This window comes from Anoplolepis gracilipes, chromosome 17 (assembly GCF_047496725.1).
Source record: "Anoplolepis gracilipes chromosome 17, ASM4749672v1, whole genome shotgun sequence".
NCBI lineage: Eukaryota > Metazoa > Arthropoda > Insecta > Hymenoptera > Formicidae > Anoplolepis > Anoplolepis gracilipes.
This window is the reverse complement of record NC_132986.1, coordinates 6315613-6327873: the sequence shown is the minus strand read 5'-3', so window position 1 is coordinate 6327873 and position 12261 is coordinate 6315613. Positions and strand designations below refer to the sequence as shown.

The window sequence follows — 12261 nt, the reverse complement described above, 5'->3', positions numbered from 1 at the left end:
GGACACTAATTACCGCCAGTAGACGCATTACTATTCTTTCCCGGTTAACGCCGACTCTCAGGGACTTATGAAATGAGTTCTCACACAACTCCTCGTCTACCGTCTCTCTGACTCTTTCTTTATTTCGCGATGCGTATATATCACACTAGTCTCTCTTACGTAACGCCGTATTTACAGTCAGTAAGTAGTGAGTACGCTAGAGATGTCTTAGGAGCTAAAGCTTTCGCAGATGCTGTTCTGCGTTTTAACCGTGAGATTTTTTTTTATTTAATCAGCTTAGGTGTAGAGACGCACCAGCAGTTTATTGGTCAATATGTTTTTTTTCTTGTTTCTAACGTGATTAATTAATGTAAACATATGATATTAACAAACTTATGTTGCAATGTTTACAGTATCATTATATGATTGTAAATTGCAGCCGCAGGTAGTATCCATTCACCAATTTCGTCATTCCATTGTTCTTTCTTCATTATTAAATAGTATAAATTTGACGCAAATTAGCAGTGTGAGAAATGAAATTTTGCGATAAAATTATGCGATAAGCTAAAAGAGAGATAAGTATACGAGAAAATGGAAGATATGAGAAAACAATTCAATTATTAACAATATTTCTTAATTGAACATATGCTGATGCCTCTATTTCAGTAGATATAAATATTCAAACGACAAACGATAAATATGCGCTATCGTGCAGAAAATCGGACTGCAGCGACGATTTCCCTTTCGTGAAACCGATCCGATTCATTAACGACACAAATGTGCCTGTTGCATGTGCGATATTGGTTCTTACATGCGGATGGATATATCCGTTCGTTTCCTACAATCAAAAAAAAAAATCTACCGTGTTAATGTAAGCCGCTTCGTCATGCTTAAAAATGTTACTGTGAGAATCCATGATATCTTTCCAGGATATTTAGTAATATCTAGCAAAAATAAGCAGTATTTAAAGATTGCTGAAAGAAGCATATTTGCGGTAGCTCCGTTAACCTTGATGAAGTTTGTCTCGTCTTATAAAAAAAATTGTAACAAAATTAATTAAAATTCTACAATAATTTACCTCGTATTGTTTTTTTTACATGCAATGAATAATCTTTGCGGACAGAGTTCCTAACTATTTCTACATTACTCGTCGTCGTTACATCTTTTTCCTCGCTTCCTTTTCCTCCTCGTCGTCGTCCGTGATGATCTGTACACTCCTAACCGGACCCGTCTTTCTATACCTCGACGCCGGTGTTGTAGTCATCACAGTCGTCGGCATCATCGTCGATCGTTCGGCGTTGATCGCCAGATTTACCATCCTCAACAACAAGGCTTCTCTGATAGTTGCCGGGAGAATTTCATCGTTGTCTTCGGGTACGTCTTGCGAGTAGAATTTCTGCCTGTACACTCTCTTGGCGTACCTGCCGTCGTGATAATCGTTGTATTGATGATAAGGATTCAGCGCACGAGGGTACAACGGACGTCTGAGAGGCACGCGTTCACCATATTGAGCCTGCTGATCGTACGGTAGTTCAGGTCTTGGAAGCGGCGCCTGGTAGCCTGCCGGATATGACGGATACGGCTGCTGGTCGTACAGGGCGTCCTCGAGGTAACTCTTTGGATAGGATAGAGCTTGCACGCCATATTGGCTCACCAGCAGCCTCCTCAGCAACGTCTGGAAGTCTCGTCGACTTAGAGGAGGCGTGATTGGATTCGGCGGTTCCGGCGGAAGCGCCAGAGCGCCTGGTCTGTAAGGATATTCGGGTGTGGTCGCTTGATAATCTCTGTCGTCTGGATGAACCATCGGACCTGGAATCGGTCGCAGAAGTGCCGGTTGTCTTCGTTCAGTTTCCGAATAGATCAGCGGTCGCATCACGGGACGTGCGCGAACGTAATTTGCGTTCATCGCGATTCGCGCCTGGTCCTCTTGATCGGGCACAGGATTCTCTGTCAAATAATGAACGTTGGCGTCTGTCGTGGTCGAGTAGATCGGCTCCGGCAACCGGTGGTTGGGAGGCGGCCGGAACAAGATTCTGCCGATCGGTATCGCTCTGTAAACGCCGTCTTCTTCGAGATTGCCCTGTTGAGACTGTACGAGTAATCTAGGCGGCAGTTCCCGCAGATATTGGTCGGGCTGCTGTCTCACGAAGACAGGCTCCATGCCCGGTCTGACATATTCCCGGTTCTCCACGGGTACTCGAGCAGTGGAAGTGCGAAGCAGAATCTGCGGCGTCGACGTGCGTTCCTCCTGATTAGGCTTTGTCTCCGTTTCGTAGATACGAGAATCTTCGTACTTTGGGTTGTCGAATCGACCACCTGCTCCCAGATTTTCTCGATTGACGAAGATTTTCGGTCGGTCTGGACGCGAGGTACTGGAAACTCTTTGGATGATCCGCGGGGGAGCGGATGTGGTGAACAGAGGTCGCGTCGTGGACAAAGAACCACCGTAAACATCGGAATGATCGTCGTTATCTGCAGTGCCAGAATTCGATTTGGTAGTCTCGTCGTGCAGTTGTCTTCTCAGATTGTTCCCTGTTGTAATCTTAGCTTCGTCTTCCTTCTCCACGAAGTCCTCGGATATCGGCGGCAGATTGTGCTCAATCGGTCGCTTGGCAAAAATGATTCTTCTGTAGACGCCGCTCTTGTCATCTGTACTAGGTCGATTGATCTGAGAATCTTCATCTTCGATGCCCTCTTCTAACACGATTGGTCTTTGCTGACCGTTGATGATAAAACGCGGTCTGTTCTTCGACGTGCCTTTCAAGTAATGTCCGAGTATCGTTTTTGGCACCTCTGTAGTCGTGCTGGGCGTTGTGGACGTTGTGGTAGAACTGGTGGTCGTCTTCCTCGTTCGAGGAATCGACTGTACAACCGATGACTTGGTCGATCCTTCCGTTGTCGTGGCGTACACGATGCTCGGCTTCTTCGTAGTTAACGTACGATTGACACGTGGTATGCTCTGCACGACTGATACGTGTTCCTGCAATGGGGACATGGTGGTTGCTTTAAAGCCCGTCCCGTTCGACGAGGAATACGAGACTCTCTTTATCTCGCCGTCGGCGTCGACGAAACCGAACGTGCCTTTAACGTTGCCCAGAACATCGCGACTCTCGACCTAACAAAGTAAGTATTTACTATTCAGATTTTCGCGAAAGTAACACGATCTTAAAGATCCACACTTTGGACGAATAAATTAAATTTTTTATCATTAATATAATTAAGATAGTCTTAAAATCAAGATGAATTATTTATATAATAAATTAACTCTTTTTATCTCGTATTACTAGATGATAATGTAATTATCGATTATCTAAATTATATATCAAAATTAAGTCGTAATTTAGTTTTCCAAGAAATATCATACTTTTACTTTTAGCTATTTCTTAATAATATGTGTATTTTATTATAGATAAAAATATCTGAATAGATAATATAACAAGATCTATATAAATTTATAATACAGGAAGCAATTGGAAATTAAGCGACTATCTAAGTTGCTATTGACATTGATATGACATTATTATTGTCTTCGACATATTGCTTGCACAGTATAACATTGTAATTACATGTAATTAGAAATGAAAAAAATGCTTTCCGTAAATAATCAGTATCTAGTACTGTGGGAACTTAATGCGATACAATTTCTTATGAAAAAGTCGATAGGCGCGGTCGACATTACGACGCGCTTAGTAATCACGCACATAATTACCTTGAATGATCCATCACCGGCTTCGTAACCGTACGTGTAAGAACCGTCTTCATTCACCTTTCTGATCTGCTTCAAGATCGCCACTTGATGATCGTGTTGCGTTTCCGATGGTTGCTGGTCCGTGACGTTCGAACAGCTGGCTGTCGCCAGGCAAAAGAATGCCATCAGCCATGGCGTCATCTTAAAAGCAAAATGTGATTTTTCACTGTGAGAAAAAAAATACAAATACAGATACGACGCGTCATGATGCATTATCACAAGGAAACGGAGGATACTAAAAATTTTAACAAAGCATCGAATATATACGGATTTTGAAACGACAAGCTCGAATTTTATTAATAATTTAACGATATCTCTTTATCTTGACATTTCAAAGTTGAGTTCAATTCAAGTTTTCACATAAAAAGTTGTATTAATTGAAATTCGATTATAATGTTTTATTCATTCTCGTATTCACAAAAAAAATGTGAAATACTTCCTTAATACGCGTTTATATTCACATAATAATGCACTTGTCACTTCACAGCATTTTTCGCTGTAATATTTTAACGCATTGCCTAAGGCTCAGAATAAATCTTGACCATATACAGGCGAAACGTCACGCGTGCAACTATTCGCCAAAGCGCGCACTTTCCCACGAACACTTTCCATCGGGAATATCGATTTCGCGAAAAATCACCGGAATATTCAGATTGAGCGTTTAAATCGATGGCGATTGAAATCCATCTTTCACGCGCGCGAATCGCGTACACCATAAACGTGTACTCGCGCACTCGCGCCCGTTCGGTGCAGTACTCGGTAGTATACCTTGCTGGAACTGGAAACCATGTTACCGCGGATGCGGTGAATGTTCTTAATACCGCGTGGGGTGTCGGGTGCCGTTATATATAGGGTGACACAATAGGCAACCACCGTCGCGCCCCTTCCACGGCGCGTTGCGTCCGCGCCGCCACGCTCAACCTTGATGACCCCTAAACGTTCATTATGACGCTGGAATACGAAATGACAGCTCCTTGCTGGATGGCAGGAGTAACATCGCACGCTTCGGCAGAAAATACGCAACAATAAAGATGCCGCGGTTGTGTTTACTCATCTCGATTACGCGGTCCTTCTCGTCACGCGGAATTGCTCAAGACAGAGTTACTTTGACGACGAGAAACGTTATTGGTGATTGACTATTAAGCAAATTGCAGGTCGAAAAATCGGTTACTTTTTTTTTTTTTAAGCAAATTAATTCCTAATATTAATTAGTAGCGATTAATATTTAAATTTCTTATATATTTGTATTTCATGCGAGTTCTTTATACTGTTATAATTCTATTAACATAAACGTCTTCTTTCTCTCATTAAAATATACGTAAATTGTCAGTTTCACATTGATATAATGGTGCTACGACATAGATGTTACGAAGTTCTTTGCTTTACAAGTAAATTACATTTTTTTCACTCACGCGATTAAGACTCGAGTTTGTCATAGAGGCCTGTCTGTTAGAGGCCTGAAAAGTCGCACGACTCGTAAGAGCGTCGAAGAAAGTGTACCGATAATGACGACGCGAATGAACGGAAACGCGTCGCCTCCGTTTGGAGGAAACGAGCGCGATGCTGTCGTGACAGAATGGGACACATGCGAAGAAGTTCGGTTTCGCGGGGACACGAGTGAAAGCCACGTGGGAGTTGACGACCGGGCAAGAACTACCACAGTAGACTGTAAAATCTGTAACAATAGTTCCCATAGAGAGTGTGCAACACCAGTATTGTGGTATTCGCTCCACTCTAGGCACTCCCACAGGACAATTATTACATCATGCAATTTCCTCCGCGTTTCGTATTCACTTTTTTGATGCCACCTTGATATGCCTCGTATTCGTTGAACGTATCGGTTGTCTATCTTGCCTCGCGTCGCGTCGTTTCCTTCGCGGAGAATTGTTATTTCTCCTGGGGCTTGCACGCGCGAGCGTGAACGCAGTCCATGGGTCCATTGAAATCTAAATAATAAAATATGCAGGATATCCGGGAAAAGCGTACGGGATGCATCTGAAGATATTCATACTTTCTCTACTAATTGCTTGACAAACCCGCAGGCGAACTCTTCTTAACACATTTATTTACTCAATATTGTAATTAATAAAATGTTACCTAAAATTTTTTATATCGAAGATTATTTAAGATTATTAAGATTATTAAAATCATAATTATTTACTTGAGCTAGTGAAACTTTAAATTGATATCTTATCAAAGCAAAATACGCTTGAAAGTGAATGAAAAATCAAATCTTATTATTTATTTACGCTTTTGAAGCTTAATTCACCAAAACACTGCAATTTTCAATGTATAACGTTGTATAATGTTAATTAGACTTCCTGGTAAGTTTTTACTAAGAAAAAATCCATTTTTTTTAATAGAAACATTGGAAACCATTATTAATATATTTCTGCTTCTTTTACGCGTAATAGTTAAATCAATGTAATTTAGTTTAATTTGACTATAAACTCAAAGAGCATTTTAATTATTACGAATTTTAAGATATATATTTAAAATCTTCTTATTGAAATTATTTAATTTCTATTTTTATAAGCGTACTTTAAACTAAACAATTGCGTGATTATTTTTTCGGAAGTAAGCGGTGGATACAGAGTTAATATACACAGTATCGCAATCACGTTACATATTACCTCAGCTATATTTCGACTGACACGCCTACTTCGTTACATACGAAAGGTCTCACATTATGGCCGTGGAAACTACAGATTCGTGCCTCGTTTTCGGCTACCAACAATGCTGAAAATTCACTGAAATCATGTCATTCCTTATTATGTAATGTGTAATTGTAATTTGAACATGCCAAAACGTACGGATGGATATTGTGAAATGCACTTTAATACGTGATTGGACAATTTGCTATCAATGTTAAGATACATAACACAAATACTATAAGTTTATAAAATACAAATATAGTTTTAAATTGTTGAAGATTCTATTTAATAAAAATTAACAATTTTTTTGGCACACAATTAAAGTAAAATAAATCTATGATATTATTTTTTCTTTTATATTGTTTATTTACTTTGTAAAATATTTTAGTTTCAAATAATTTTTCTATTATTTACATTTTTACAATAGAAAATTACTAACTACATCATCGCGTGGCAAGAGATGCATAAAAAAACGTCTATTGCTGAGAATTGATTTTACCGTCTTATTTTATCGTGCGTGTGAATCACATCTTTTTATAATTTGTAGACTCATTACTTTTATCTAGCCGAAGGAGTACTAAGTCATTGCAAATTGTTTTCTCATCCTAAATACATATTTTATCATTTGTAATGAACTAATTCTTACGTGTTGGTACTGACTCATTGATGTCGTGACGTGCAACGCCTCGTATATACTGCCTTCCGTACGGCATTGCATGGCGTGATGAATGTATCAGGAACTACGCTATAATTTATAGAAACATTAAGTATTTCTTTTACATAATTGATTATCATTATCGAATCATAAAATAGAATTTATATGTATATACATACACACACACACACACACACACACACATATATATATATATACATAGATGTGTGTGTATGTATGTATATTGCTAGAAAATAAGGATAAGGATTAGAAGTAAAAAATAAAAAATGTATAGATACTTTCTTATATTAAATTTCTGGAATCAATGTTTTGATTAATAATGACGTAATTTATAATTTAAAATATGCAATACATATCTTGAGAAAGCTTAGATCGCAAACTTAATTAGAAATTGTTTTCGCTACATGTAAATTACATGATTATATTGGTGTTGGGTTACGTACTAAATAATGGGAGATATCATATAACATAATTATGACAGATTCTCTAGAGATATGAGGCATATTAATATTGTCGTCGTTAACGATTATATTGTTCATCTTTCCGCGGACGCAAGAACGAGGAACTGGCTTCGCGTATAATGAAAGCGGAGCGAAATTATTGTAATTGGATTACTTCAGAAGAGATTGCGCCGCAATTGTCATCTTCACGTACCGTTTCTCTCACGAGTTAGCTCACTAAGCGTCACGTCAGGCACATAGCGCATCTAATAATAAGTGACATAAACGTCGTTGTTCAATTATGTCAATCTACGTATTTATATCCGCTGTAAGAGTGGCAAAACGGAATGGGTTGTCATATCCTTCTGTCATTTATCATGTAAGATGTAGAGGATGTTGCGCATAAGTGCTATCCTGTATTCTCTGTCTAACTATTCCGCATGATTGAAGCGCGTTGACACTCACTAATGACACTTCTATTTACTTTTCCGGCTATCATATGTTAGAAATGACTATATATTATTTTATATTAGATAAGCATTAGGAAAATTCCTTTAAGGTATATTTCTTTTGTCATCATGTTGAATTTTTATGTAATAAAACGATATACTTATTTTAAAAAGTATATATAAAAAATAAATATCTTTGTTATATAATTCTGTAATAAAAGTATCACCAAAAAATTTCAAACAATATCTTGATTAAAACAGATATTAATAATTAAATTTGTAAATTATTTTTATTTTTATTTTTAATTTTTTATAATCTTTGTAATAATCTCTTAATACGTAAAAATGATAGTATTTATATATAATAAAAGATGTTAAATCTATACTTTTTTATCAAATAATTTATTGCGCGGTATACATCTTTTTATGTTTACTATTTTTTCATTTGTTTTAAAATTACGTCAAATTTATGGCAATTACATAGTTTCTGTGATATTAATTTTTATAAAACATATTATACGGGTTGCGTATGATTGTAGAGATAACGCAGTCGTTTGTTAAACGATAGTAGCAATTGTCTTGCTCATCTCCTACCGGTAAAATGGAGAACAGCTGTTTAGAAAGCGAAACTTTCGCTAACAATCTGTGGCTTGTATTAACCACAAAACGATAAATAAAGCGTAATCTATAATATTATTTTTCAATGAAACTAAGTTCAAGGTTACACATTTTATTTCACAGTTTAAAAATATCTCAGCATGAAAATGTAGCAATATTATTATATGACTTTATTTATTTTTATTTAATTACCTAATAATATATTTATATAATACTAGGAAAATATGTCTCGAGCTAGGAAAGAATATTCTAAACGTTTTAATTTTTCGATGGATTTTTTGCAACGGAAACTTTAGCTATTATACGAGTCATGTAATAAAACATATGATACATCTTGTCGATACAATATTGAAAATAAATCATCGATCCAATTTACTTTCGTGTTTATATCCACGTGCTCGTGCTCGTTCTTTAAAAATTAGATAATATACTTAGCTACAGTCAATCATATATAAGTTGTCTGGTGTAGTTAAAGTTTGATTTAACACTTCACTCGACCCTTTCATTTTCGATGACTTTCACCTAGCCGCTTATAATCCACTTTTACTCGCAAAATCGAACTGGATAATGCATATCCTTGTTTATTAAAATATCAATTTTGTTGAGCTGCTAAACGTTTATTATATATTCAAACTGTAATAAAAGTTTTACATTCATTATTAACGATATTACGAAAGCGTGCAAATTCTGCGAAATACTTTGCAGTGAAAATTGACATTTTATTAAAATTACCTTTCAAGCGAAACTAACATCATACATGGTTATTATGCATACCGATGTTGATTAGATATGCTGATGTGACGAATATAATACACACACACACACACACACATATATATATATATATATATATATATATATATATATATATGAAATATCTAATCTATATGAGATATATTTAACTTTTTCAGGAACAATTTTTTTCAAAGAAAGACAAGTTAAATACAATGACGTAAATAATAAAAGCACTTCAATTTTCTTCGAAAGGTGAAAAATTGTAATTAAGATCGCTGTTTTTGTAACTCATCAACCTAAACACCTTTTTAATAGAGAATCATTTGCGGGATATTATGGGTTAACGGAATAACAATAATCTCGCCTGTATTTAAGAACGCCTATTGCGATTTCACGACGGCACGTGGTTTATAATCGGAGCGGAGAAAACGCCGCAGGTGGATAACATGTAGCCGTTCGTTCGTGACGTAATGACGTTTATGTACATCGTGCCTTTTCCACTTTTCTAATTTCTTCTCGCGGAAGCGCCTGCCGCGCGTGATTCAGCCGCGGCACGAAACGAAAAACCATATCGCCAGGCGTCGGCTTGTTAGAAGAATGAGTCTACTCTATTCACCTCGTAAGAATTGCATGTCTAACAATGCCTCTAAACAATAAGTCAAGATGCTCTCGGCAACAAATTGTACGAGATATTTCATCTATGTAACTATAAAAATTATCAAAAATTGGGATTATCTAAAGAATTTTTAAGATCGATGAAATAAAACATTTACATCTCAATTGGTTATATCTGTAATTCATGTAATTAATATTATAGTAGAATTTATTTGTAATTCTCTTTGATGTATTTAATAAGCGAATTTATTGAAAATAATAATTTATTAGCGGCAAAAGTTAAATTAATAATATAGCTTTAATGATCAAATACTAAATTGGTATATCTTCACCTTTTTTTGCATTTAATATTGAAATATGAAATATATTGATACGGAGCGCCACAATTACAACATCTATAATGAATTCTATGGCTGTTGGGTATGTATCTTGTTTCTTCTAATAAATGTAAATTTATGAAGGAACGCGGAAATAAAAATAAATAAAACCGCATTTATTGCGAACGTTTGCCACAGTTGTGATTTTATTAAACATACATTTGATACGTCTATTTCAAACTTTATTCGTGCATGTTGATATTTCAATCTCGCAGTGCATATTTCAACGAGCGAAAGTAAATGATACTGGGAATCGGAAAAATAAAGTAACAACGCAGCAAACTTTCGCAGTGATATTTTTCTTTCGATTATGTTCACAAATGATACAAAAAGAAAACAACTGTAACATAAGACTCTTCTTTACGAAGATTTATGCGCAAAGTATACGTATGAATTGCTAAATAGCCGCTATGCCTTAAAGCTAACAAGTATTATTTACAATATGAGAGTAGACAACCGCCGTTTCGAGCCCATTACAGCAACGACGTGATTGCGATTAAATCACGAAATCGTTGATTAAGCCGTCCTTTTACTGATGATTACAAAAACTTTTTTAAAAATATGCAGCCAACTTATATTTTATGGGAAAGTATAAATTTTACAACACTCATATTAATTACAAGTTTTTATTTTTATAACTGAATATTTTTTTATCACAAATATATCAGACATCAAAGCAAAATATTATTTCAATGTCAGAAGCAATACTTTTTAGCAATTAAAAATTGCTAAATTGGTGCTAAAAATGTTTTAAGAAGAAATTAATTTTATTTGTATTTAAAAAATCTATAAATCTATAAGAGAAATGACATATGTATGTGTATAAGACACTCGATATATAATTATGAATGGCTGTGACAGCTTAGTGAAAATGGCATACACGACTGTTTTTTTCTCGAATTTGCTATACATTTCCGTAAAGTGAACAGTCGAAACGCATTAAACTCCAATCGATTCTCACACTTGTGACAGAGAATGCAAATAGAAAGTCTAGCGTGAATAGAATGCTGTCCTTACGAATGAGACCACGCCAATAAGAGCGTATTGCGGTTTCCTCGACGGTCGACTCGTGGTGAACTCTACTCGCGGCAAGCTTGCAAAATTCTACGTTGCAAAAGGCCGAGTACACTTCCTACCGTATCGGACATCGGATTTATTATCGAATTAAAACACAAGTGATACACATACACATTTGCATCACGGAATTTAAAGACCTAATAAAAAAAACATTTTCTTCAAACTTTAACGTTAATTCTTAGTTTTAATTTTTATAATTTATTCGAAAACAATTAGAAAAAATGTGAAATATTAAATCAAAATTTTTATCGCGTCGTGTCACGAGATGTATAATTTCAGAAGAAAGATTTATTCGAGAATTAAACAGATATTTTTTTTTAATTTTAAATTAAACTTTTCAATTATAGAGAATATATATATATATATATATATATATATATATCAAATAATGCAACTTGATGCATTATATGATACAATAGCATAACGTGCAATATTGCACGTTTAATTGAAAATGCTTCGAAATATTGCACGGATATGATTCGACTTATTATCCTATCGTGTTTCATTCGCCTTTCATGCGACTCGATCTTGTATTAGATCGACGTTTTGTAATCCAGTCGATTCGAACATTATTACGCTGCTTGGGCTTACGGGGTCGTGCTTAAAAAGGTTCGCGGCTGCGCGACGAAGTTTCATTTGTATCGCGAAACCACCATGGATACCTTTACGACAGTACGGTGTTAGGGACTTGCGAGAAATTGCCACGGTAATACATCGTACATGCGTGCGTGAGTATTGCGTCAGGTCGTTGGCTTTCACTCTCTCTCTAACGTGCCTCATAAACATTACACGATACTACAGACTGACGAGAAGTGCAAATCGGTCTAAGAAACGGAAGAAATCTCGTTTCGCTTTAACTCTCAAGAGATGCGTGAATAAATAAAATTTCACTA

At 36.0% G+C, this 12261-nt stretch overlaps 1 protein-coding gene across 4 annotated transcripts; it reads right to left on the bottom strand.

The window, feature by feature from the left end:
* Positions 1-97: 97 nt before the first annotated feature.
* On the bottom strand, positions 98-5178 carry LOC140675077 (uncharacterized). Of its 4 annotated transcripts, none has more exons than XM_072909111.1 (3): positions 5140-5178; positions 3689-3868; positions 98-3094 (listed from the first exon to the last, which is right to left on the bottom strand). In XM_072909111.1, the coding sequence occupies exons 1-3, from the start codon at positions 5161-5163 to the stop codon at positions 1136-1138; spliced, it is 2163 nt and encodes a 720-aa protein (XP_072765212.1). In that variant the 5' UTR covers positions 5164-5178; the 3' UTR covers positions 98-1135. The 4 variants fall into 4 exon arrangements, with proteins under 4 accessions (XP_072765212.1, XP_072765213.1, XP_072765210.1 ...); XM_072909112.1 differs by lacking the exon at positions 5140-5178 and adding an exon at positions 4496-4568; XM_072909109.1 differs by lacking the exon at positions 5140-5178 and having other exon boundaries at positions 3689-4123.
* Between the last annotated feature and the right edge of the window lie 7083 nt (positions 5179-12261).